General features: G+C 42.5%; 1 protein-coding gene across 4 annotated transcripts; it reads left to right on the top strand.

The window, feature by feature from the left end:
- Positions 1–85: 85 nt before the first annotated feature.
- LOC147133989 (heparan sulfate glucosamine 3-O-sulfotransferase 6-like) lies at positions 86–26,644 on the top strand. Of its 4 annotated transcripts, XM_086054629.1 has the most exons (9): positions 86–354; positions 1,478–1,646; positions 5,229–5,309; positions 8,213–8,327; positions 9,576–9,653; positions 10,291–10,438; positions 12,173–12,233; positions 12,545–13,405; positions 24,835–26,644. In XM_086054629.1, the coding sequence occupies exons 8-9, from the start codon at positions 12,954–12,956 to the stop codon at positions 25,451–25,453; spliced, it is 1,071 nt and encodes a 356-aa protein (XP_085910755.1). In that variant the 5' UTR covers positions 86–354; positions 1,478–1,646; positions 5,229–5,309; positions 8,213–8,327; positions 9,576–9,653; positions 10,291–10,438; positions 12,173–12,233; positions 12,545–12,953; the 3' UTR covers positions 25,454–26,644. The 4 variants fall into 4 exon arrangements, with proteins under 4 accessions (XP_085910755.1, XP_085910752.1, XP_085910754.1 ...); XM_086054626.1 differs by having other exon boundaries at positions 10,527–13,405; XM_086054628.1 differs by having other exon boundaries at positions 10,291–12,233.
- The last annotated feature ends 763 nt before the right edge of the window (positions 26,645–27,407 follow it).

Below are 27,407 nucleotides of genomic sequence, written 5' to 3'. Positions count from 1 at the left end.
TTGCTCTTTGTTTCGCCCGAATGTTTTCACGTATGACCAAGGCGTAGCATGAAGAAGCAATGTCGCGTTCTACAGTCACTGTCAACCGTTTACAGCTTATTGTAGTAGAAAAAGCTTTTTATCTGGAAACCAAAAGTGTTTGGTTGGTTGCTCACTCAAGTTCATCCCAAATGGTTCTCCAATGTAGTTGATCAGTGACGACTACACCCTCATTCATAAGCTACTTGATTATTTGACCCTTCTTTTTGCCATAGAAAAAATGGATGGAAAAAGGGGAGCGGTCCTCTAGTGATCAAGGTTTGGATGAAAGGTGAGGAGCTCTAGGGTGAAGCAGAGCGGGACTCCGGTGCTATGGTGGGTAATGTCTTCAAATGGCGGCAAGGCTTGTATGAACATATTAAAATAATGTGGTTCCGATGGATGTACTTCTAGTTAAATGTTGTTGTTTTTTTGTTAATAGTCTTTACAAACAATTCACTGGCTTCATGAGAATACAATACATGGACAAAAGTATCAGGACACAACCGGTCATTATATCCACAGGAAGTGAAAATGGAAAACCATACACAGTTTGGTCCCACCTTTGCAGGCAAAGGTTGAATGCATGTAATTATGATTCAGGGGGAACTATACACCATAATTATTTATTAGGAGCCCTGTTTGATTGGTTCATTGAATAAGAGGAGTGTCCTTTTGACTTGTCCTCTGTGTTGGATGGACTTAAAAGTGCAATTGTATCATTTCATCAACAGGTGGTGCTATTGTACCTTAATCATTGATGTACTGTATAAAAGCAAAATTGATACTGTAAATGCAAGTTATAAGGCACCAGACACCATCTAATTGATATTTTAGTATTATAAAAAATCGGTATCATAAAAAGACGTGTTTATAATCATACGTGCTTATAACTATGCTAAACGGCCATTAAATGAACATAAATGTAACATTCCCTCCAGTCAGGTGACATACTGTATTCACTCAAACTTAATCAACACCATTAAATCTCAGGGCTCTTTTGTGTTCTTTTAACCCAGCAAATATTTCCAAGTGGACTAGCAAGCCTTCCTTTTTGTAGTTTTATTTTATAGAACACAGGTCCATGTTGGAATTCCAAACAAAGTGAGGATGTGGGCACGTGTTCAAAAGCTCTGGTGCTGCCTGATATTTCAGGCAGGAGCAGGTGTGAAAACACCTGTGGACTGTTAAACAGCAACACTTCATTGTATTGTAGCATGATGCATTTGTGCCAACACCTTTTCACACATTAAGTAATGAATGTTCATTACAGTTTGTGCAGATGTAGGCAGTTAGATGTACCTACAACGACATGCAGACACACAAAAATGTCCACACACTCCAAAATGTTGAAGAGGAAGACTTTTTTTTTTTTCATTCCTTTCCAGTTCCTGAAGTTGTGTCTAAACAGATTGTCCAAAAAGCCCCTCAACACTAACTTGTTTCTATTTTGTTTCAGGTATCATTCCGACTGACGTGAAGTCATCACAAATTGACAGCGCAGGCTTCGCAGTTTTACTAAGCAGTGTTGCATAATTGCTGCCTGGCAGGAGGTTTTTCCGTCCCTGACTGCAGTTCAGTGACAGTTTAAGAAGCTTGATGGCCACCGCGCAGTTCCATCGTGTAGTGTAAGTTTCTCCAAACAGGATCTGTTCTTGATAAATCACGCACCAGAAGGCCTAATGCGCCCAACACGGATGAAAACACCAAACTCTTACAGCAGGCGTTTGCGCAAATCCAGAAAAAATTGATCTAGAGGACTCGATTGAAAATTTGGCATCTACAAACGCTCAATTCAGTGGATGCTTCGCAGAGTGATGAAGCTTTACCCACACCAACTTCAGGTTGTTGTACATCATCATCTTCCGCTTGAAACCTTTGGACAACCTGATGCTGAATTTTAGCGCGCTCCCCCAGATAGACTTTCCCTAACTTAGGAAGCCTATAATGACTTTTGGAACACGCTGTATATTTGAAATCTTCAATCTGTAGACTATTAGAGTCGTCAGTTGATGGCCTAAGCTCGTCCTCTGCGTCTTGTCCTAATTTTGCCCCGGAGCCCCTCATTTATCCAGTAATACCTTCCTTGCCACTGATTAGATGTCTCTGTTGTGGTTCCCCTTTAGTCGCCACACACAGCTGGCACACAGACTCCTCATCGTCCTCGGGGGTGAGGTCTGGATGAGGTAGCAACAAACCCAGCAGACAAAAATACAAAATTAAACCAGATGTGAGAATGACAGATGGGGAGGAAAAAAGGAAGGAAGGGTTGCAATTAGCGTGCGCTATCTGCAGTCGAACACTCTTTCTGGCTGGCAATGGCTCAGCAGCTGCATGGCCAAGAGGAAGTAAACGGGAAGCAGGAAGTGGTAATCCTCTGATAAAAATCATGAGACAGGCTTGGCTTGTGAGCACTTTTTTCCCCCCCTCTGTCACTGATCTCTGGGGCTCATCCTGAATGCGGATCCGTCATTATGTCGAACCAGTGGAGGATTCCAGCCGGCCGAGGGCCAAGCCCGGAGGTTGCCTCTGAACAATACAGTACACACGGCAGCAGGTTTTGATTGTAACATTTATGAGCAGCTCACGTCCACCGGGTTGTTTATGAGAAGTTGCACCTGCTTCTGTTTTGACTCCTATAGAACAACGCCATGCCACGCCACCGAATGAAAACCGTCTTGGGGCCTCTGTAGTGGAGTAGTTCGCCGTGAGGGGGTTAACGTGCCAGAGGAAGCTAAACACCTCCTCCTATGTGAAAGCTGTGGTGAAAATGTCCTCCATATGGCTTTGGACTCGGCGTAATGAAGAAAAAGATAAATGGGGCTTTTATACAGTGGGATTCTTGCTGTGGATCAAAGGAGATCACTGGAAGAGATTGAAGGTGCTCCAAGGTTTAGTGTCTCTGTCAGGACAACACATGCTCGCAAAAGAAGGCCCCTGAAAAATGAAATCATAGCAAAAAAAAAAGTTGCTGGTACTTCAGTCCATGGCTAACCTTAGCTGCGAGCCCCACGCTAATTGGCAAGCCGCCAACTAGCAAGCCGCTATGAGTTAATATTCAACATTACGGTGAAAGTCAAACACAATCTGTTAAGTGTATCTGGTTGACTTCCAAGTTGCTCCAATTTCATCCCAAAAAAAAAAAATCCAGACTAAAATGTTCCTGGCAAAACTGTCGCCATCATTTATTCCTTATCAACTGTACAGAAGTAACATTTTAATATTCCTATCATGTTGCTTTATTTCCGATTGAAATTTGTTTTTAAAATACAGCACAAAGAAATTGTAGGGGGATTTATCTGAGCATGTAAACCAATTTCATTGTGGTGTCTTGTTTCGACTATAAACACCATAAATATCAACTTCGACCCTATATAAACATGGATTTCTACCTTAAGCAAATATTGTGCATTTCCACCAGCAAATTTGCCAAATGCTAAAAAGCTTACATGCTGGACAAAGATCCCACCTCTGTGGGCTGCCACTTAGCAAATAAACAACATGATTCATTTGAAAGCAAGCGCATAACTTTGCTGACCTGCGCCACCTTTTTGTCACTTTTATCACATGATCACATTCCTTCTTCTGACCTCCAGCATCTTCAGGAACACCGGCGGGGTTTGGAGCATCACGTATGTGTTTGCAAATATCTCTCACTATCTCCTCACTCATCTGTCTGACAGAAGACAGCACTTCACCCCCTGCCCCCCTCATACCCAGACAACAGCACAGGTCCACCTGAGAGCTTCAAAGTCAAGTGTGGTCCCGGTATTGTTCTGGCGGATCAGGGAGACGGGCTCTTATTTTCAAGGCAGGACAAAAGTGGCTGATTGTGGGGCCCTCATGCTATCTTTTATCCTGGTCTCATCGCAGACTACACAGGGATTTGGGGGGGATGGGGGGGGGCTTTAGCGGGGGCAAAAATAATCCTGAAAGAAACGCTCTTCTTTGTGCTTTTTGTCTATGTCTGTTGAAAAAGACCAATGCCTTAAGGGACTGTTTGGTTGCATACTCTGTGGATTTTTTTTGAGCAGGTCTACATAAACAGTTGAACTAAACAGAACTTTGGAGAGGTTTTGGGGTTGAAGGATGAAATCCTGAAATGATGACCTGAAACCTTCAGGTTTTTGCTGCTGTAAAACAATGACAACACAAAAACAACAGTCAGGAAGAGACTACTCGAACAACTGAACTTTATTGGGTATAAATCAGAGGCCCTTTAAATGGTGGCAGGTGAGATTTGACTCCCGTTTAACATGAGTTTGAATGCTTTAGTTCATGCTGAACACAGCCACATGCCAGCTATAAGGGTGTGTGCACACAAACTCAGTTTTTCAGTTATTTTTAAATACCCTTAAGATGAAAAAAAAAAAGAAATTTAGTTATATTTTTATCAAATATTTTTGTTCACAAATGGGCTCAGTGACACGTACTGTCCTCCCGCAAAGCGGCCCACCCCGTCCAAATTTTAGCCACCCACTGAGCCAAGCCTGCAATTTGCTCATCCTCTCTCATCTTCTTGGGTAGTTATGCCAAAGTAGATGCCACATGAGATGCACTGCATACCTACCATGCGGCGTAAACGAAAAAAAAAAGTCAAGGGTGTGTTTTTGAGAAATTAGCCTTAAATATCTTGGGGGTGTGTTTGCAGCAGATGTGCACTTCAAGGTTTTGGTTTGGCTTTGGCTAACCAAGTTGTTTCTTGATGGTTTTTTTACCAAACGAGAAATTGTGCAGAACCTGATTGTTGGAAAATGCTGGCATGAGTGCGTTAAATTGATCAAGAAAGAAATGAATTATTTGTACGGCGGCCAACTATTTTTAACACTGCACATACGTATAGGGAATAAAAACAACTGCATTGAAATAAATTATGGTAACAGACTCAACATGCGCGCACTGGAAGTAGTGCAAACAAAATCATACAATTTCATGGACCAAATATTAGAATGTTGTTCCATTTTCTTTTCTTTTAAGCATGTTCAGATAGTTTGGGCGTAGCCTGAGAAAATGAATAGTTCGCACGACCTGAACCAGCTGCAGGTTTTTCTCTTTGATTGTGTTGTCTGGCAGTGTTGAAACAGGCCGAGCAAAAATAAGACACCAGCACTCCTTCATGATTATCATCCAAAGACAAACTGCTACGAGCATTCACCGTGTTGTTATAATTAATAACGTAGACGCTTTCTGACTCGTGTCTCTTTTGATAGGTGAGCGTGAGGAGCCGTGCTGTCCCACTGAACATCAACAAGTGCAAAAGGAAGAGCCTATTAACGAGATTGCACCACAAAGTGAGTGACTTGTTCACACAAATGCTTTAATGTAGTGTGTGTGTTTGATTGTGGGATCACCACATCTTGAGCAGGTGGAGTGGCGCTGAGGGGGGATTTCCACTCACCTGACAGCTTCATTCCCCTCGGCACCTCCTGTGCAACACACACACAGCACAGCACAGCACAGCACAATACAGTACAGTAGAGTACAGTAGAGCAGAGTAGTTTAACACACTTCCTCAGTTGCAGAGCCAAGTGAATCTCCACAGTTATCCATCATCACCTTCCCCTTGCATGTCAGGAAATCATTTGACATTTAGCGTACATAAACTTCAGTTCTTCTCTGGTGGATTTTTCTTTTCTTTTCAGAAGGGCCAGAAGGGCAAACACATGCTCTGATCGCCTGTCAGCACTCAGCGAGAATGATTTCTCTCGCTCTCGCACCCAAAGGATGCACCGATTCTGAATGAGGATGTCTTTTTACCTTCATTATTACATCCACTGGCAGTGAAGGCATCTTGTTTTGATCACTCGTAGGACTTTAGAAATGCTACACAGCCGAAACGCCATGAAACTTGCTGTCTTTCAGTGCAAATCTGGATGAAAATGAGGATTTGTTTTTCTTATCGACTTTTGTAATTCTCAATGCATCAGGAAGTAGCCTGTTAACTAAGATCAAGTACTGCATTATTTCCTCCACCCCACTTTTTCTGGGTATTACCCCTCCCCCCTCCCTTTGCTTTTTGCACCAGAAAAGAAACCTTCCTTTACCCCAGAATTGAAAATGTTCTGATCCTGTCATCCTCCTGAAACCCAAAACGTATATTTATTTATATAAATATATACAGTATTTGTATATATTTTATTTGAACACAGACCTCCATTTGCAACCTGAATTCTAACGTATTTGGATTCTATTGTACAATACATCATAATTCTCCAGCCTGTTGCTCACTGAGCTTCCCTCACAATAGCGCTCTGGGGTTCATTAACCTCAACGACGGCAGTAAAGTCCTGTGGCAGTATTTCAAAATTGCCAGCGGTCATAAACTCCGTCAGTGTTACGGCACAAGCGCTTCACAGTATGCTCACACACTGAATTGGGTGGACGCTTCCATGTAAAATACCAAGCGGTCATCGTTTTCTCATCACGAGCTACCGAGCCGTGCTGTCTCACGCAAATGGTTGGTAGTGTATTTCTTTGTAAAACACCGAGGCAGCAGTTCTTCTCACTCGAGGACTGATAAGGCCCATTGGCTTCACCAATCATCACGCTAAATAATAGATGGAGTCACTGGTGTGTTGCGGTCGGAAAAGATATTGGCACCGTCTTGTCCACTGTCCACTTGTGTTAATGAAAAGACACGCAAAGACATTCAGCTGGAATTATTTGTTTTCACCTTCCAGGCTGTGGGCGCAATGATGATTCCGGATGGGGATCCGTTTTCGTTTTACCCCTGAAAAGCTTTCGTTTGATTGCGAATCTGGCTCAAAATTCTGATGCAGGTAATGCTAACGTCTGTTTGGTTAATTGTGTTTGCCGAACTGCGATGTGGACTGTCAGGGTTCACAAATTGCCGGTTATTATCCATCTGATGCCTGGGATAAAAACATAAACAGATGACCTCTTTTGATGTAGTTGATTGAACCTCTCCATGGAAGTGAAACACATGTCATTCTGAAGCTACTTTCATTTCCCAGCCAGCCTGTTTTCCTTCTCCCGCTGGTGGGTCACATATTTGGTACACTCGCATTGCCTTTGGCCAAAACCGCTGTCAGCACCCAAGCTGATAGTTTGCTCGTTTGAGTCGAACAGAATTTTGCATTCCTTTTGAAATGCAGACTATTCCCACGGGGTAGAAGCCCATCTCCTGTTTCTGCAGCATGAAGCGGTTTTGACACTCACACAAACGCAAATGCTGCTTCGCTCATCTGCCAGATATTACAGGACAGTTGATACTATTCACTCCCAACTCCTCAAGGGAAGGGCAACCAACAGGTTTCATTCCCTCCTTTTTTTTACAATTTTTTTAAAATTTTGAATAGCGACAGCTCCGTTCTATAACATTTTGGATTCGACAGACTGGAATGACAAAAACTTGGGAAACTCCAGCAAGTGGCTAGACAAAGTGCTGTGGTCTTAATGCCCAGTAATTAGAGGCATCACACAATAGGCCGTATAAAAGAAGCGGTTGTAGAAATATGACATCACCCGCTAGTTTGCGGACTCCAATTTAAACGTCCTCAAGGCTGGCATACTTGTTATATTACAACAGGAAGTGACCATCTTTGGATGAGAGGGTGGAGGTCTAGACTGGAAAAACGTGGGAATGCTCTATATTGTTCCAGTGTCAAACTGACGCTGTCTTAAAAACAATATAAATACTGTCTAATTTAAAACTCAAATTCAAGACTGTTGGCCTTAGATAAGACACCAGGGGGCCCAAGTCAACAGGATGAAATGGTCAAGGGCCACTGGGACCAAACACCATGATTTCACTTTTCTTTTCATTGAAGTTCAGGAAGTTTAGTGCCATCCGGGCTTTGAGCTCCGCCAGACAGGAAAACAGTTTCTGCTTAGCGTTACATAGATATGACTGTCATCCGCATCGTAATGAAACGAAATGCCATGCTGTCATATGATGGAACACAGGGGCAGCAAATGCAAATGAAACGGCTGGAGCCCCAAGATTGATCCTTGTGGAACACCATACGACAGTGGGGCAGAGTGGGACTCAGAGCAACCAAGGCTAACACAAAAGGTCCTGCCTTCCAAATAGGATGCAAGCCACTGTAAAGCGCTACTACTACATACTGCTACTATTATGACATAGTTCCTCAATCTTGACCTGTTTTATTCAGCAATTATCTTCAAACATGTATAGTGTATATAGAATAAAATCTCTATTTTCACATTACAGGTCTTTAATTCCCATGAGAACATCTTTTTTTGTCATTTGACAAAATGATTGCTTGATGAATGCGAGGCCAACAGTGGAGTTTAGGTTTGAGTAACCCTATGACTCACATCATTGGGTATGTATGCAACTACTGTTCACTTGAATCACATTTGCCGCTTGACTCACTTGTCCCTCATCGAGATATGCTGGCAGCTGCTGTTCATTTTAATTTCCTGTTGTAATTGTAACTGTGATAACCAGGCCGCAGCCCTTTCAGCTTTTGCACTCCTGCTACTAATGCTAAGAGCGGTCGCTAAGTGTTCGATCTCGTTGTCCGTCTCGTTGATTTGCAGAGATGGAAAGAATGTTGTTCCAAGTGCACGGGGTGGGGGAAGTGGGGGTTGACGACTGGTGACAGTGACACAGTAAAGGTCGGGCTGCGGTTTTCATTCTGACGTCAGGGCAATCAACATTTCAGAAGATGAAAAAAAAAAAAAAGCACCCTTTCAATTATCTCATTTGACTAAGAGCGTGGGATCGGTCGCCACTAAACGTTCCATACAGGAACAATAGGCCTCTGCGCACACACATCCACAAGAAGAATGTATAGGTAATAAGATGACTTGCACGCACAATTACAGACTACCTGTCAGATTTGCAGCCACATGTCTCCGTGAATCCCCCAAACAGGGCTTGAAGGCACAAAACTCTATGCCAAACTAATCACACGTGTCTTTTTTCTTTTTCCCCTTTCTTGCTCCCTTTCACTCATTTTGTGTCATGCACACACAAAGGGCCCCATACCCCCGCACCTCCACCCTCCCCTACACACCCAAGTGTGCATAGGAGCCAAACTCCGGATCCCTCTTCGGCCGCGAAGAAAAAAAAAAAAAAAAGCCGCGGATTAGAAGATGAGGCATTTCCCAAACGTTGTGCAGCCCGTGTGATGACATGATTGTCACTCCGCTTAATTCCCTTCAAACTCTTGCAAAGATTCAGCCTGGGAAGAGGGAAGGTAAATAACAGTTTTAAGTTAAAAAAAAAATGGTGCTCCTGCCCAGACTTGCTCTCTGGAAAGGGATTTTATTTTTTTATTGCCAACATCAAACAGGCATGAAAATTGCTCCAGTGCAGCTGGTTTCTATAGCGGTCGACGGAGGGCGGCCCATATTTTTGTTTATGAGTTGCATAGCTGTTTGCTTCTATCTCCTCCCGGTTTGGGCCCATCCCGTAAAGTTGGAGCGGATAGCAGCAAACGCCTCTTTAGATTTAAATTGCTTCCATGCCCAATGAGAGGTTCCTTCACTTATGTGGGTTTTACCGCTCTTTAATGCTTTCAAGGCTGTTGATGTTTTTTTTTTTTCCTCCCGCGCGTCTTCTCCAGCTATAAACGTCTTTCGCTGCGGTGATGTCTCCATAAAGCAGGAAGTCTGAGCATTGTGGATGGACGCACCTGTGTGAGGTATGCAGATGCAGAGGGGGCACCACATGAGGGTGCTTTCGTTCTGCACGTGCATCCATCATTCTTATCGCCTTGCTCCCGTTTTGAAGGCACATGAAAAGTTTGGGGAGGCTCCCGGCTTGTTGCCTTTGTAGCTTTTGTGTTCTCTTCTACCTGAGGGGCCCCATCGCCGAGCATCTTACAAGTTGCGTGTGTGATGTGCGTGTAGCTTCAAAAGGAGCCGTACTTCAAACACTGTGACGTGAGCATTTAAGCTTGAACTGTTTGGACTTTATTCGAAGAATCGCGTCACTCCGCAGAAACACTTGAGCTGAAACATAAATGCAACACAGACCAATGACAGGGAGCAGCGTGATTTTTTTTTTTTCCTGTTTTTTTCTTTTTTTAATGTCTACGTAGATTGCCAGTCACTGAGGTCTCATGGTTATCCGCAAAGGTTGAATCGAGGCAACTGGGGTCTTCATGTTTGTAGACTTCGTTTTGTTTTTCTTGTTGTTCGAAAACGTTAAAAAATGACTTTGTCTTACCCAATTAGGCTAATGACATTTTGAAGGGATAAGTCAACTCAGGGGTACACAAACACCATTATAAGGAGTATGTGTAACGATCATGTGTCCCATGACTTTTGTCCATACAGCATCTTCCAAGGAAAGTGTAGCCGGGCCCCTTGCGCCGCAAAAGGAGTGGTGCTTCCCGCACATCGGTCATGGCAGCTTTGAGGATCCTGTCGGGTATCTTGCGGGTATCTTGCGGCTATCGCAAATGGTCAGCAGCTTCTTCAGACCGTAAGTGGAACATTTTATTTGTCCCCGCCTCTCTCTTCCAGCATTTTGCAATTTGCCATAATAGCTGACACGTGTACACGGCACGTAGTGCGCCTGGGGCCAAAGGAGAGCTCCATCAGATGCGGAGAATGCGGCGGTGCAACACACCTGCGGGCCAGATAGTTGACACAGCCTGTACTTGAACGCACCACTTGCTAAATCCTTGCATCCTCTTCCTTTGCTACTGCTGAATGATTGTTCCTTTAATCTGGCTGTTTAAATTACCGGGCCCCTAGTCGTCAGTAGAACCCCAAAACAGGGCAATCAGCGGAAGGGGCAAAAGCAAATAAAAGACGTGATGAAAGCAAACGCTCCATCCTGACCTCATTCGGGCTGCGTGTGCCAGCCAAGACATTCACTCCCAAAGTTGTGAATTCCTCCGTGCCAGAGTGGATTTACAATGGCTGTGCCTACTTCAAAACATATCATTATTCTATATTTGCCAGTCACGTCGATGTCCGCCGAGACTTTTTTTTTGTGCTGTCCCCCCGTCCCCCACACTTCATGATCTCAGTAAAAGAACTGCAATCACACTTGTTTTGATGCTTAACTTTATCAATTTGACAGTTTCCCTCTGGCTTTTTAACCAAGGAAGATGGCCAAATCTGTTGAGAGGAGGAGGAAAGAAATTAGAAAGCTCTATAGAAGCTTGCCAGATTCATTTATCAGTGTGTGAAGAGAACTCGGCCTTAGGCTGGTGGGTGTGTGTCTGTGTGTGTGTGCGCGTGTGTGTGTGTGTGCACTTGTTCGTCAGATATCTATCTCCACTCTCTGCCCCCTCGTCCATTCACACGGTCATTTAGTCAGGTTCAAAGTCCGAGCATCTCTTTGCCAGAGGAAACTGGAAACCTGCTTCAGCTCTGCCGGGGAGTAAAAAGGGACGGGGGGGCAGGGGTATTCGCGCTCATGACATCCTCCCCTCACATGCAACAACTATGGCACCCTTTACTGTGATTGGTCTGAAGTGGTGCACTTGTCCCGCCTCTATTTCAGCCACATGTAGGGGTAAGTGATTGGTTATTTGGCACTATTGGCACCTCAGTGCAGTGTGGAGTCCTTAAAGCAAAAAAAATAAGTCGTCAGTCTTCCAGGTTCAAAGTGACTTTGGGGCTTTTTCCTTGAATGGGTCAACTTTTCGGGGCTATGACCTGTTAAAAAGATAAAACGACATCATTTCAGCTGTTTATTTACATGACAATGAGCTTTTGGAACCTGGAAAGATCTCCAAAGTGTATTTATTGCTCCACTAATGTTTCATCGGGCCATGGCACCAACTGAAAAAAAAAAAAAGTGCCAGGAAAAGCCTACTCAAACATTTGTACTTCATTTGGAGTTTATCAGCAGCACTTTAAATGGTGGCAAGTGTGTGCGCTGATTCCCATTTGACACGAGTTTGAATATGCTTGGTTCTGATTCATTCTGATTGCGACCACATCCCCAGTTTTAAGACCGCACATGAAAACGCCACGCAGGAAGGCCGTAGCCCGGATTTGAACCCACCACCTCTCAACTGTGACATGGATGTGCTCACTTGTGATGATAGTTTTACTTTTAGTTTTGTTTTCTTTATACTTGTATCACACTTAGGTTAATGTTCAGATGTTCCAACATGACTAAAGAATTAATGCCGGCTGCAACGTGTTTTTTTTTTTTTTTTTTTTTTTTTAACTCCGTGGTGGTTTGAATGTAAAAAAGTCAAACATTTATGAAGCGGACCCACCTTCAACCATCCTTTTCCCGCCTCCTTCTTCAAAGGGTGAGTGCAGCTCTTTTTATTTGACTTTCATTCACTTTTTTTGTCATACAAACTACACCCGCATTTTTCTTAGTTCACAATGCTGGCAAAGCTATGTCAATACTGTACATTATTTAGCGTATCCATTTTTTGTTGCAAGTTATTTCAGGAGAGGAAGCATTTTGTCTGCAGACAAGTTCTTTATTTCTATTGTGTCAAAATGGGTATTGCCCATAATTGACAGTTGAAATTCCGCTTACTGTTGTCGAGAATTAATTACAGTCGGTACATTCGCCAATAAAGTAGTTAATCGCCTTTTTCCCCCTGAACAGAACTATCTACGTCCATCCACTTAAGTACAGAGTGCATCTGAGTCCTGTTGCTGCCACCTCAGGGGCTGTTCATCAGAGTGCAGAGAAGGTGGAGACTTGCAAAAAAGGGGAGGTGAAGACACCGAGCGCGAGAGAGAGTGAGAGAGCAAGCCTTGAATGAGCACTGAGTGCATGGAGCTCAGAGTGCAAAACACACAGCAGCCTGCAAGCGCACCTCCAAGAACCAACATGAAGCCGGTGTTTGACAAATGTACCGTTTGCTCTGCGCACTTGTGCAAGCCGCTCGTCGCCTCCTCATCTTGACGCATCAGGTCAGCACCCAAAGTGCACCGCCGACGGATGTTGTGAGGCTGGAAAGAAGCATGCTGTCAAAGCCGAGGCCCTTCGGCACCGCGCAGGAGCTCCACTCATGGGATGTAGTGCATGCAGAGTCAGGTGCAACTCGGCCAAGGCGCTGTCCTTCCTCACCATGCTCCTGATCTTCACCTACTTCTTCTACTGCCTCACGGGACTCTGCCACTCGGCTCCCAGGACATTTTACGCCGACGATGTGCGTCGCAGCCTGTTGGAGCGACTCGGACCTCCGCCTGGGAACAGAAGCGGGTCCCCGGTTGACGCGCAGGCTGTGCAGCCCCGCAGCCTCCTGGAGGACAGCAGCAGCAACCAAAACAACAACAACAACATGCCCGTGTCCAACACTTTCGGCAGCAAACGCTTCCCGCAGGCAATCATCATCGGCGTGAAGAAGGGAGGGACCCGCGCCTTGCTGGAGTTTCTCCGGATCCACCCGGATGTCAGAGCCGTGGGAGCCGAACCTCACTTCTTTGACAGGTTCTACGACAAGGGACTCGAGTGGTACAGGTATGATACGCAGCACACTCGTAACACCCATGTTGCACATGTACAAGTAGCCTGTTCCATTAACTCACTCATTATTGGGTTTACATGTTCTACATACATGTGCATACACAATCTTTTAAATGATATCACAATCAACCATATATCTGCATAGAATTCTATAAATGTTATGAATCTAAATATTCCTACACACTCGCAAAGACTAAAATGAATTAGAAACACCCCTGAGTGTGATGCAGTACTTTTCTACCTTCTACTGCTACCTTCAAATTTGCATTATTATTTTTTTTTTTCCGCCCTTGACTTTTAAACTCAGGAACGTTCACACTAACGTTATTCTTATAAAATGTAAATAATAAAGTACTCTGATTAGCCTGGTGGGCTGCATTGGTGTAAAGGACGGACTTATTTCTGTTTTCTAACCTGCAAATAAGCCTCTTATTAAATTGACTGCGATTCAAAACTCAGCATTATCTCTGGACGCGCGGATCATTTTTTCGTATATGGTTCTTGTATTGGTTGTACGGTAGACTTGTGGTTGTTCCTTGTGAAGTGGCGCCAACCAGGCTTTACCTTACTTCCCGCCCGTGAAACCAATGAGGTTATAGAAAATAAATGGGTAGATTGTGTGTGTACCTAATGAGGTGTCCCAAGAGTCTGCATCATGACCAGCCTGCAAGTGAGTTTGAAGTCATTAGGGATTCAGATATGTGGAATTTCACATTCAATAGCAGCTGAATCTCCCCGATCCACTTTATGTGAATCTCAATTTGCAGCCAATTGTTGACGATAATATCATTTCAAATCTTTTCTTACAATTAAAGAAAAGCACAAAGCTAAGGACACCGAGTTGCAGGAATTGTTGAAAATCCTCACAACAAACCGTTGAGTACACATGATAGCGCTGACATTTCCTGCCAATACAAGACCGATCAAGTCACGCATCATCATCATCATCGTCATCATCATGTGCCAATATTCTCCTCCCAACGATGGTAAATCCCCCGAGGGAGCACTTCATCATTTTTGGCAGCGTCATCTGAAATTGTCATCCAAACACCATTTGTACACATCACAAACATCAGGACATCCTGTCTGACACACTTTAGACCCGAATGCAATTAACACCTGACTATGATGGATGAGAATCGGCTCTGCACAGTTCTGCTTTCAACTTTGGGGAAGTTTTGGTAGAGTGCTTTTTTTTTTTTTCTTTCTACCAGCTAGACCATTGTGTGGTCCTCAAAGGCACGTTAGGATGAGTTTGGTATGGAAACGCTAAAGCTGCGTCGGTACAGTGTTCAAGTGCTTCGCGTCTGCCTCACAGCTCAGAGGTTTGCGGCTTGTTTTATTCCTGAGGGACTCGAGTCACGTGACTTGACTCGAGTCCCACTTGAGTTGCCAATTGAAGACTTGGGAACGATTGTGCTGAAATGGCTTGGACTTGACAAATCTCGCCTGTTGCCTGAAAAGCAGTACGTCCAAGGTTATTATAGTCAGCGAAAACTAATGAAATAACTGAAGCTAAAATTAAAAAAATAATCAAAAGCCTTTTCATTAACAAAATAAAATAAAAATGAAAATGTTAAAAGAAAGAAAACTGAGACTGCATCTTACGTTTATAAAATTACCTACAACTAACTATAATTATGGTGAAATCGACCTTTGTTTTTGTTTTTGTCAATTAATATCACGCATGAGCTTTCAGGAGTCATTTTAAATCCATTCATATCGGTTTTGTTGTTCATTTACAGCTACAGAAGAAGGAAGGTCAAACAGAAGTTTGAGAACTGTAGCTTATCACACCAGTCTTTTTTTTTTTTTTTTTACATCTTGCACTCAACAAATACTCCATAAATTAAAAAAAAAAACTAATAAAAACTAAACTAAAACAAAGCATTTACGGGGCCAAAAAATCTCCTCATAAAAATAAATGAATTTAAAAAACAAAATACAAAACGAAACAAAAAGTAGCTAGTAACTATTTTGCCATGGGATGTCATCAGGTTAGGCCAAAGCTTACCTGGAAGCATAACGAGGCCACGAAAATGGATGCGTCGCTGTTGAGTGCAATTGGAAGTTGTGGCAGTAGAGGCTGCTCTTGCTTCCGCAAAGCCCTCATGGAGATTGCGCAGCAGCCGAGGTGATGATCATCTCCAGATGTTGTTTAAGCTTCTGGGGAAGGTCTCAGTCAAGCTCTGTAAATGTGGGAAATACTCCTCGGGACCTGCGAGGAGCCCAATAATGGTCTTTGATAGCGTGCGGAAAGAAGAAGTGCACTCTAAGAAATGACGTGCAATTTCTTTGCCTTGTTTTTTTTTTTTTTTTTTTTTTTTTTTCTTGCATCCCTTCAGCAGTTTCATCACACATGGAAATACTTTGACTGTTTATACGTTTTAGCATGCTAATAATTTTACACGCACACATGCGGCACACCATTTTGCCTACCACACTTTTTTTGGGTAACACATTTGCAACCACTTTCTCTCATTCTTTGATCCACTTTTCACATTTCATTGTCACACTTTCTCCTCCCAGTCTCCGTTAGAAGAACTTCCAACGACTTGCTTACTACACAACGTGACGAGCACTTTTCGGCCTTTCCTAGTGTTGTGATTTGAGTTTGAAGGTGGTGGAGAGTTGGGGGGGGGGGGATTAACGCCACAAAAAGAAACGGCGGCAACACGATCCCGAGTGAGGTCAGCGAAAGATGACTCGCTTGTTGTCAAGCGAATCTCCAAAATGGGGCTGGGGAGGGACCGTTTGCTGTCATCTGCAGCCACCCGAGGAGAAGTCGCCGGAAGTCATGAAGCGTGCGTGTGCGTTCGGAGACAGGGATTGAACTCGTTCAGGCGAAACAAGCGAGTCCTCTTCTCAAACTGCCAGCTCGGTGTCACATTTGGAAGCGCACACACCCCCGCACACACACACACACACACACACACACGCACGCACACCTGATTTATTCCAGGCCATTGTTTGACAGGCCCTGAAAAAACATCAGTGAAACTTTTGACCTTTCATCTTGTTGAAGTTCTCAGTGTCATCTGATGATTGTATTTTGGAGAAAAAAAAACACACACACACACGCACTGGCCAGCCACAATATTAGGTAATCCTAAACAACCTAATGATGCAAATGATACAAGATTTTTTTTAAATGTTGCGCTTTGACAATGTCCACCGTAGTATATCTGTGAACCAACTCCCTCTCGCCTGCCAAACATCACCTCTTAAAAATGCGTAATCTATTGTAACCGTTTCAATTGCTCGCCCGTCTCTTCTCATGCACTGGACCGTTCCATCTTCTTACTGCGCATTTGTAGGAACTGTTTCAAGAAGACGCTAGCAAAGCGGCTACTGAGAGATGCGTCGAACCTTGCGTTTACTGTATTTGGCTACATGAGAGGGTCAAAATATTCCAGAGGGCACTCGGTATGATGCCGTTCAGTTGGCCGCCACTGCAGACTGCACCACAATAAATAATAAACATTGATTTATACTAGAATGACCCGCCAAGGCCAAACAATCCTTTCATCCATGACTTTTTAAACTGGGCCGTCTGTCTTGGGTTATCTTTGCACATGAGTGGATGTGATGTAATTAAAAAGTAGATGGATGAGAGAGGCATGTTGTCAGCAGGCCATCAACGGACTGGAAACACTTGACAGAGAAACGGAACATGTTGTTACGTTTTATTTTATTATGACTTCCGTGAGATTTTGTGAAGTGATCCTGAACTTTCCATGGCACAGCCGCTCTGATTGTCTCTTGATTTAATGCCATCTTTTAGTGAAAAATCACTCATTCACTTATTTTGTGGCTGAGTGGGTATTTAGGAATATTTCACTTTGTCATGACATGTCACTTAGCTTAATGAGTTCAAGACCAGGGAAAGTTAAGACAGTGATTGGTTTCTAAATACTTGTTCAAGGATGATTACTGAAAATGTGCACAGACATCGTAGAAGTGAATGGTGGTGATAAACTGTAGTTACAAGATGTTTTCACCATTCCAGGATTTTCTGGATTTTGCGGGGGCTTGTGGCTAAAATGGGCCACACTTGGGCCTCGGCATGTGTCGCTCCAGAGCTTTGCGTTATCCAGCCCACTTTGTTCAAAGTAACTGTCATTTTTTTTCATTTCTGCTCGCTCATAAGGTAAAGATGAAAAACAACTTTTGGTGTCAAAAAGACGACAATGTCGAATACTGATCTGTGGAAAGGCTTTACCCATGTCTCCAAAAATGCAGTTTGAGTTGTGGACTAAACACAGTCCGTAGAAAAATACACTTTGTAAGAGTGAGTCCTATTTAAAGCAAAAGATGTCAAATTTTAAATACCAGACATGCAATCTCCATAATATTTCACTTGCTCATTGATGTTTTTGAAAGCTCGTCAATTGTCTGACCTCCAGTCCAGACGTTGAAGGTCAAAATGTGGCAGTGCTATTAAAAGACAGAGCATGTCCTTTAAGGGCAAGCAGCAATGTCAGCGCTGACGAAAATGACAAATGTCTTCAGAGAGATTTATTCAAATCTGCATAGAGATCGATTCCGCTCTCAGGAATAATCCGCGTCACTTTAATTTGGATTTTAAAAATAAAATTAGTTGGACTATATGAGATAGAAATACAATTTCCTCTATAATACGTTTTTTTTATTTATTTTTTTTTATATTCAAGCTGTGTATTGCCACTCCCACTTCAACTTTACCGTAAAACTAAACATAAAACAAAGAGATCACATGTTTTATATGCAACCAAACCATGTAACTTTGTCTGAGGAACGTCCACTAGCATAATGCTAAAACCACAAAATAAAGCGCCATGAACAGACTAACAAAACTAGCATCAATGTTTTAGAACCTTCAAACAGCTTCAAACACAAACGGTAGAAACACAATCAGGCATCATACAACAATACTCACAGCCATATATTCTTTATCCTCTGTGATTGTCATTCAAGATAATAGTTTTGCATCCATCACCAGCCTTTTGAATTCTTAATAGTATTTTCACATCACTGTTAACTTCTGGCAACTAAAATAGCAAAAGTGAACTTTTTTTTGGTTTTTGTTACAGTGCCAGGGTCGATAAACTGAAAGACAGAGTGCTATTTTGGACACCTCACTGAATAGCAGCAGCTGATTGGTGTAACAGATCTGCCATGTTGTTTAACGGCGGCAACGCTTTGGCTGGAGTTGGAGCTTTATGTGATGCTTAAAAGGCTGATTTAAAAAAAATATATATATATATATATATATATATATATATATATATATATATATATATATATATATATATGGCCAAATTCATACACCATATGGAGGGTATTATAGTAAACCGAGAGTTGTGGTTCTTGTTCTTGCAAAGAGTTGAGCTGTGTCACCCTTGTTTGGAATAATTACCTAGGCAAGGAAAAAAACTGTATGGAAGCAATGAATTACTGGAAGTTAACAGGCATGTACAGCAGTGAAGCATGGGACAAAGAAGATGCATTACATTTTGGCACTGTTGAATCTTTCGCATGAAGTGGGAATGACCAAGTGGCTTGTTTTTTTTAATAGATAGATAGCTGTATGGACAGAAAGATACTTAGTTCCTCCACAAGAATAAAGCATCTGCTCCTCTGCTTGGAGATGGTGTGGAGCAGTGGATGCTCTAACTGTGCCTTCAATAAAAGGTGATCCCCAAAAACCTAACCATGAACCCATTCTGCATCTCAGTCTTAACTTTGGGAAACAGTGGCACATAGTCCATAACTTTAGTGAAACCTACCAACATTTTTGTTATTTATTATTTTATTTTTTTTAATGACAAATGTCAGACAATTCATTCAAGTAAAGGGACTTTTCAACCCGATGACTCACTGTTCATATTAGAAAATAAAAATACAATTCAATAAAATATGATATTGTCACAAACTATAATTAACAATTCACCCACATCCACATCCTTTGCCGTATCCTGCTAAAACCTTTAATTAGCAGGCATATAAAATATTATTACATCCTTCTGGAAATACATGGCCATTCGCCTCCTGTTGAGACAACCTCCTGTACCTCTATAACTGCATTGTTATCACCGCCCCCCCCCCCCCCCCCCCCCAAAAAATAATGTGTTCACAGTATGTTTCCAAACTGTAGGTGGCAACTATGATTGGGCTTGTCATGTGGCTTCTGACGTGGCGCTTAGCCACCACTTCCTCAGTCAGCCTATGGAGGAGGGTGTCAACTCACACTCGGACGCATAAATACAACACCTGGCTCCCATGAGTAACTCTTGAGGCTGCTGCATTGTTTGGAGGGTTATTGTCAGTTGAAGCCCACTCGTGTCACTCATTGAACAGCATACCCAAGATTTCATTCGATTAAATCCACAGCCATGAATTCACTTTCACCATTCAAAATTCTTGCTCTGCACTCTACCCTTCTGATTTTCCGATCTATCCTTATGAATAGACGTCTGGCAAAATCCAAATGCTCCATTAATCTGACGTGTTTTTCTTTTCAGAAAATGAAACGATAATTGCATTTTGAAAATACTTTTCAGCTCAACGTCCTGCACAGAATGCCTTTTGTTCGGGCGCACCAGGGGGGACGGGCTTGGGGGAAGCCATAATGTTTTGAGGCAGGAAGTCTCTTAGCCACATCCACGTTTGCGGGGTCTGCATTTAATCTGGCCATCCAGACTGTCTCGGTGTATCAGTAGTTTAATCAGCGTCGTATCACTGAGGGAGGAAAAGCACTACATCCTCTCCACAGCAGGGAGTTCCAGACTAATGTGGCAAGTCGGCAGTGTTTTCCGTTGTCATGCTGCTGATTTACTGGCTCTGCGCATTTAAGCGCAATCGACTGCAAACTCATTTTTCCTCAGATTAACTGTATGTGCTGTTGTACATGTTGCTACCACTTTACTGTGTGAGGATGTCATAAACTGGGTATGAGTAGAGATATAAACAGGGAGAGTCGCCTTTTGTTTGCCAAATACAGAGCCCTCATTTAGCTCTACTTTAGTGATTTGTTAGTTATAAATTACATTTCCTGTGGGGCTCCCTTGTGTCCGTTTTGGATGATAAGACTATTGATCCGTCCCTGGGGAAATGTTTGTTAAAGTAGCACAATAGAAGGGCAAAAAAGATAATGAGCATAAAACTAGAACAATTGTGGGTTAAAATCAGAAACAGACAGTCTAGATAGTTGAAGTTACATTTACGTTATCAAGAGTTCTGTAATATTTGAGCAGTAGCATATTTTTGGCATACTAAAACAAAATTGTTTAATTAAAATGTATGCATTCATAAAAAAAAAAAATATCTCATAAAATAATTAAGAAATATATATATTTTTTTCTAATAATTTTCTAACACACTTTTCTATTCACTCATTGTAATAAATAATTGGTTACGTAATTATATCTAAATTCAATATTGTAAAGGAGAATTCATTATTAATTTTTAAAAAAAATATCCTAATATCAATTCACAATTACCACAACAAGTATTTGAGGAATCTTGGTAATGTAAAACGCTCACTGGGCTCACTATTTTTACCACAACAGGAGTAGATTTACATGCATGACAACAAGCACAAGAACAGAATTAATCACACAATTAATCACGTTTGTCTCTCGGCACCACATACAGGAGCGAATTTATGACGACAAAATGTCTCTTATTGATTGTGCGATCATAATGAGACACATTGTGCTGAGGCCCACAGCATTCATTAGTCATGAGGACAACGGATGAACAACTTATGGTCAATTACCCAAGTGACACTTTAGTGAAGGACAAATCTCAGAGAGGAGGAGGAGACGCCTGCTTTTGGTCCTCATCTGCATCTTTACACACACACAAAACCACAACCACACACACACACACACACACACCAGGAACGATCTGTCATATCGAGACAGACATATTGATTGTACACAGATAAAGTGGGGACAGACAGGCGGCGATGGGACATTTGCAGATCCTGTACTTGGATCAGAATCAATTAATGGTCTTTTATCACAGGGACCATTGGAGTAGTTTGGGATTCAAATTACTTAAAGTAAACTTGAGATCAATGTGTGATTTAAAGTAATCCACTATCTTAATGCTAACACATAATGGGAAACACCATAGACTGGGTAACGAAACTAGCATCACCGTTGTAGTAATTCCAAAACGTTCACCTTTTTAGCACAAATGGTAGCAGCACATGTAGACAGACAAGATAACAATACTCACAGGCATATATTCTTTCTCCTCTTTGAAAAATGACTAATAATTACTGCACCTTACTAAGTCTTTTAGTTGTGAAACCTTTCTTTGTATCTGCACGACTATACTGTAAGTCACGCACACCAGAAGGAGCCGTAATGAATGAATCACATTGCATTTAGTGTTTAATTCTTTCCATTCTGTTTCATGATGTTATTACTCTATATTTTTAAGTAGATATTATTGAGTGCTATTTTGCAGGTGGCTAGAATAGATTCATGCCATTTCAGTGACGTCAAATGATTTGAGGTTGTTTTTTGATTTACACTCCTGGAACAAATGAACGTGTATCTTACTGTATTTAACTCACTTGTATCATAATGTTTACATTCGTTAATACGGTATTTCCTGCGACAGTATGGCCTCCTCCCTATTAGGCGCCACGACTCCATTAATCACTCATTGAATCATCCACTTAAAACAAATAAATCCTTATGCGTGGTAACTGTAATTGAGTGTTTTTCGTCTCAGTGGTGTCTGCATTTTTTGGTTCTTATTCAATACAGTATTATTATTACACAAATAAGTCTCCTCCTTACCCCTAGCAGTTTTTTCCTTGGGTGGTGACTGTAATTATGGTTCCAATCACCCTCGTGCGTATGCTACAGAGTTGCTTGTGTGCATCTGTTTCTATGTTTTTACATACCCTCACATCGGTTCAGTCCAGTCTGCCTATGTTCATCTCCTGTCCGGGTGTTTTCCGTATAATAGTCCTTCTGTTTTATTTTAAACTACAGTTTGACTTGGAACATGAATTATGGTACACATCCTACTAGTTCCCATTTGGTGCAGAGTCCCGAAATCCCCTGTCATTGTAAATCAATGTTTATATACGTAATTTATTTCCTACAGTGCAAATGATACCGTTATCAACACAATATTTACGTATTACGTATTCTTAAAATATGTTCGAACAACTAAAGCTCCTGGCACCCTCGATAAACACATTACCCCTCAATGATACCTTGTCCTTTCTGTGGATGAGTACAGGAATTACCTTATGCGTCTTCCAAGATCCCATCTGGTGTAGAGTCCCTCAAGGCTCCATCCTTAATCCCCTGTCATTTCAAATAATTGTTTACATAGTTGTCTCTTTCCTACAGACTGAAATATAATAGTATGCAAATGCTACCATTTTCAATGCCTTTGTGAATAAGGCATTATTCTTTCTTATTATATGATTAACCACAATAACGTTCAAAATCTAAACACACTTCCCTTGAACCTCCATCCATCATCACTACTAGCGAACGACGCCTTGCTGTTGACACGTCAAGCCAAACGCCAATTATAAAACAAACGCGGCATGCTCTTTTTACACAGCAGCTTCTTCTTTAGTCATTTATTTTAACCCAAGCCACATGAAAGCTCAATTTTTCCAGCAGCACTCCAGAGGACGTGTCGAGAAAATAAAGCTCAGAGCATTCATTCAAAAACAATTTGCGTCTGAAATCTCCGGCGGCTCCGTCTGTGTCGAGCTCAGACACATCAATGAATTCCCGATTATCGGGGGGGGGGGGACCACATTACACGTAATAAACAGGCAGCCAAAAATTTCGCAGGCTCGGCTAAAATCAAACACACGTCTGTGTAAGATGGTTGGCGTCTGGGACAACGTCTGTGAAGAGGCGAGGGGATGCAACTTTGATGAGCTTCAACATGAACGTACTGACTACGTTATTGTTGATAAGCTCACAGAAGCAGCCAACGCATGCATCTTTCATCGTTGCACCCCACATGTTAAAAAAGACGATCTGAGCTCAGCAGTTGGCCATGCCGATGGGGCTTTCTGCACACTTTTGGGCCAGAGGGAGTTTTGGGGGGGTGCTGAAAGGTCCCTCCTTTCTTGCTCTCTCTGAAAGAACAGAAGAGATGCAGGAAATCTGTAGGAAATTGCCGTTAAGTGTTTCATGAGTCTTTGCGGTTTTGACTGATCAGGGGCTGCGGGGGGAGCGGAGGGTCCTGGTGTGCCTTGGGAGTGAGAAGCCCGCACAAAACACACACCAGAGCAAGAGTCCATGCAGCTTTAATCAGAGCAAATGTTGGGGTGCTTCCATGTGCAGCGACGTGTTTAGGTTATCTCTTGATGTTCCCCTTTTTTGAAGTGGTGTGCTCTAATGAAGCGTGTGCGTTCCACCCGCCCAGGCAGAGTTAGCCACGAGCTAGAGTCGACACCAAAGACCAACTTTGAAAAACAGGAGGGCGGTTTAAAAAAAAAAAAAGACCAATCACACAAATAGATGAATAAACTCAGACTTTACCACCAAGGATGAACATTTTCAAGCTGTGGTTCTTGACTGACAAGTGACATGTTTTGACTGCTGAACGTAACGGTACAGTTTGTTGTCGGTTCCTGTTATTATCGTAGCCATGACTACCAAGCTCCCGTTTTCCCCCTGAAGCATTTTTATAGCAGCGCTATATAGGCAGCGTCTGGAACAGACGCTGGTGAGGCTTTTTGCAGCACTTAGTCCTGCCTAAGGAGTCGTGTCTATAAAGAAAGTTCAAAGAAGAAAACTGTTTGAAAAGAAGAATATCCACCAGAATTCACATTAAGACCCTCATTCAAAGCAGTTAGACCAGTGTGGGCTGTCAGTCGCAGTAGTTGGGATTGACTGGCGACCACTCGAGTGTCTAGTCTGTTTTTTGCCCTGAGTCAGCCGGGACAGGCTCCAGCCGCCCAACCCCTTCGCGCACCCTCCCTACCGCAACCCTGAACAGGGTGAGCGGTATAGAAAATTGATGCATGGGTGATTTGTTGTGTCTACGTGCTATGCTATATATAACATTTCCATTGGAAGACTCAGTGAGATCAAAAAAAATAAAAAAATGGCACATCAGACATTCCGAGAGAGTACTGTACTTATTTGGGGGGCTATGTAGCCTGTGGTTGGTGCATGTGGTTGGTGTTCCACCATATTTCCTAGTTGGTGCTAATGAAGATGGTTTCAAGTGGCTTTATTGGGCAGACACTTTCTCAGTCTGTCAGGACTTGTTTTTTTGATCAGAGTAGGTTCAAGACTCAATGTAGACCAAACAATCTGAATTTGGGAATGGTTGTTGCTCAAAGTACTCATCAATTAAAAGACCGAATTCCTTCATTTGTAAAAATAAATAACTCAATTATTCAAATAAAGACCGTAACACGGATTGTTTTGTTTCAGGAACTTGATGCCTCGGACGCTGGAGGGTCAGATCACCATGGAGAAGACCCCCAGCTACTTTGTCACAAAGGAGGCTCCGAGCCGCGTCTGCACTTTGAACTGCCAAACCAAGCTCATCGTGGTGGTCCGGGATCCTGTGACCCGAGCTGTGTCGGACTACACTCAAACTCTTTCCAAGAACCCGGGCCTTCCCTCATTCCAGAGCCTGGCCCTGAGGAACGCCTCGACGGGCCAGATTGACACGTCGTGGAGCGCCGTTCGTATCGGCCTCTACGCCAAACATCTGGAGAACTGGCTTCGGCACTTCCCCTTGTCACAATTTCTTTTTGTTTGCGGCGAGCGGTTAGTGTCCGATCCCGCTGGGGAAATGGGTCGAGTTCAGGACTTCCTGGGCCTGAAGAGGGTGGTTTCCGAAAAGCACTTCTACTTCAATCAGACCAAAGGTTTTCCCTGCTTGAAGAAACCCGAGGGAAGCAGCAGGCCTCGCTGTTTGGGGAAGTCAAAGGGAAGACCGCATCCTCAGATTCCCACCGGCGTTCTGCAGAAACTGAGAGACTTCTACAGACCTTACAACCGACACTTCTACCAGATGAGCGGGCAAGACTTCGGATGGGACTAGCAGGGGAAGGGAACCCGGACAAAAAAGCCTGACTCGAACTTTGTCTCAGGAACCAGATGTGAGAAATCAGACAGCGTCCTCCGAGTGGACCTCCTTCAGGACTAGTGGGGGTCCAGGACACAATATGGAAAAGGACCCCCCATTTCCCTCAAGTCCAGAGTAAACATGAGACACTTAACTCATTCACTGCCAGACATTTTCAGACCCTCTTTTACCCTAACGTTCGCAAAAAATGTAAAAAAAAAAAAGATCAATAAATTCCTGGGATTGAATGGCTCGAGTGTGAAAAGACAAATAATACGTCAATGGCAGTGAATGAGTTAAAGAGGGAGTATGCAGTTTAAAAAAAACAAAACACTTGTAAGATGTGTAGCCTCACCTCCCTCCCCACCTCGAGTCTCACAAAATGGCCGGCCATTGATAATGACATACGGTTGGAAAAGTGCGTCGTTGTGAGCTTCAACTAAGTAGCAGTGCTAAGCTAGCGTTAGCACTGTAAACAAGCTCATGTTAGCAACAGCTGCTCTGTTGGCTTATTTGGAAGAGCGTGTAACGATATCACTAAATGTCATCGGGTTGAAATTTTATTGCTTGCAATTTTCAAAAAGAGGTGATAGACTTCATGTCGAGCAGAAATGATGCCAATTCTGCGTTTCTTGTGTTTGAGGTCCCTGAGGCTTCTTACAAATCAAAGACCGTGCCAGAGACGGCTGACTTTTTTTTCCACAGACAGTTTTAACAAATACTGACTTTAGCCCCCCCCCCCTAAAAAAAAAATACAATTTATGACCACCATGACATGCGACTGCTTTGCTGTCGTGTAAAAACTTCGCTGGCTTTCTTTATCAAACTTGCTTGTTTGTTCGCATTATACGGAGGAAAAACCAAAGGGAAAACATTGCCTCTGAGTATAATTTTTGACTTTAATAAGCTGATATTTATAGTTTGTGTTGGTTTACAGAAAAATGAAAGATTTTTATGTATTTATTACACACCACGTTGTGAAAAAGAATGCCTTACTCCGCAATGATGAACCACTATCTCAATTTTGTTTACAGTATTAACCTAACTGGACTGTTGCTATTTTCACAACATTTACTGTTCAGAAGGAAATATGTTTTATGTTCCAGGGTGCCAACTGTGTTTCATTTTAAACTCCATATCCAAGTTGTCGTTGTGTTGTAAAGTAAAGTTCTATCTTAACTGACTGCCAGCGTCCCTGCTTCATTTCACTGAAGTTGGCTCGGCCTCGCAGAAAAGTCGCACGAGTGCCTTTCAAGCCGTATTGGAATGGAAAGCGCTTGTGCTGCCGCAGTGCCGCGCAATCTCTTGGCCGATGTGACTCGTGCACTTTGTGACTTGGTCACACTTCCACGGAGCGAAGCCACGTGAACAATCGGAGGCCTTTAATTACTAAGATGGGGCTCCGAATTAGAGAACAGAGTTCCGATCCTTTCGTGGCCAACTGCTAGCCTGTATCAAAGCAACAAAACAAAGAAAAAGAACAAGACATAAAAAAGTTGAGTATTAAATAAGGATATAACAACTCCCTCAAACCCCAATTCAATTCGGTTTTCATTTCCCAATTCAATTCTGTTTTTTAAAAGTCCTTTTTTAACAAAATGAATGACTTATTTTATAACCAAAAAGTGTTTCTATTTTTACATCTACATTTTGTCCTCGTTACAAACAGTACGTTTTTGAAACAAAAAGTTGAAAATGAACTAATCATTTTGACTGTTTAACTACATTTTTGTCTTATCAGTGTTTTGTTAGTGCCAGAACTAAACATGAAAATAAGTAAGCGTACAATAGATTTGACTGTTATCATTACAAATCCTCTTGCGATCAAAATGTCAATATCGATTATTTTATTTTGTACATCAATGCATATTCTGAACACTTTAAATGGATTTTTTTTATTAATGGTATTACAGCCTTTTGGGGGCACTTA

This window comes from Filicampus tigris, chromosome 16 (genome assembly GCF_054856515.1).
Source record: "Filicampus tigris isolate MCC_2025a chromosome 16, RoL_Ftig_1.0, whole genome shotgun sequence".
Lineage (NCBI taxonomy): Eukaryota > Metazoa > Chordata > Actinopteri > Syngnathiformes > Syngnathidae > Filicampus > Filicampus tigris.
Note: the sequence above shows the minus strand (reverse complement) of the source record. Positions and strands in the feature narration are given on the sequence as shown.

Bases quoted from the DNA above. Each gene is read 5' to 3' on its own strand.
- LOC147133989 (XM_086054625.1), top strand. From the start codon at position 12,954: ATGGGATGTAGTGCATGCAGAGTCAGGTGCAACTCGGCCAAGGCGCTG. The intron at 13,406-24,834 runs GTATGATACGCA...GTTTTGTTTCAG, and splicing joins AAGGGACTCGAGTGGTACAG to GAACTTGATGCCTCGGACGC.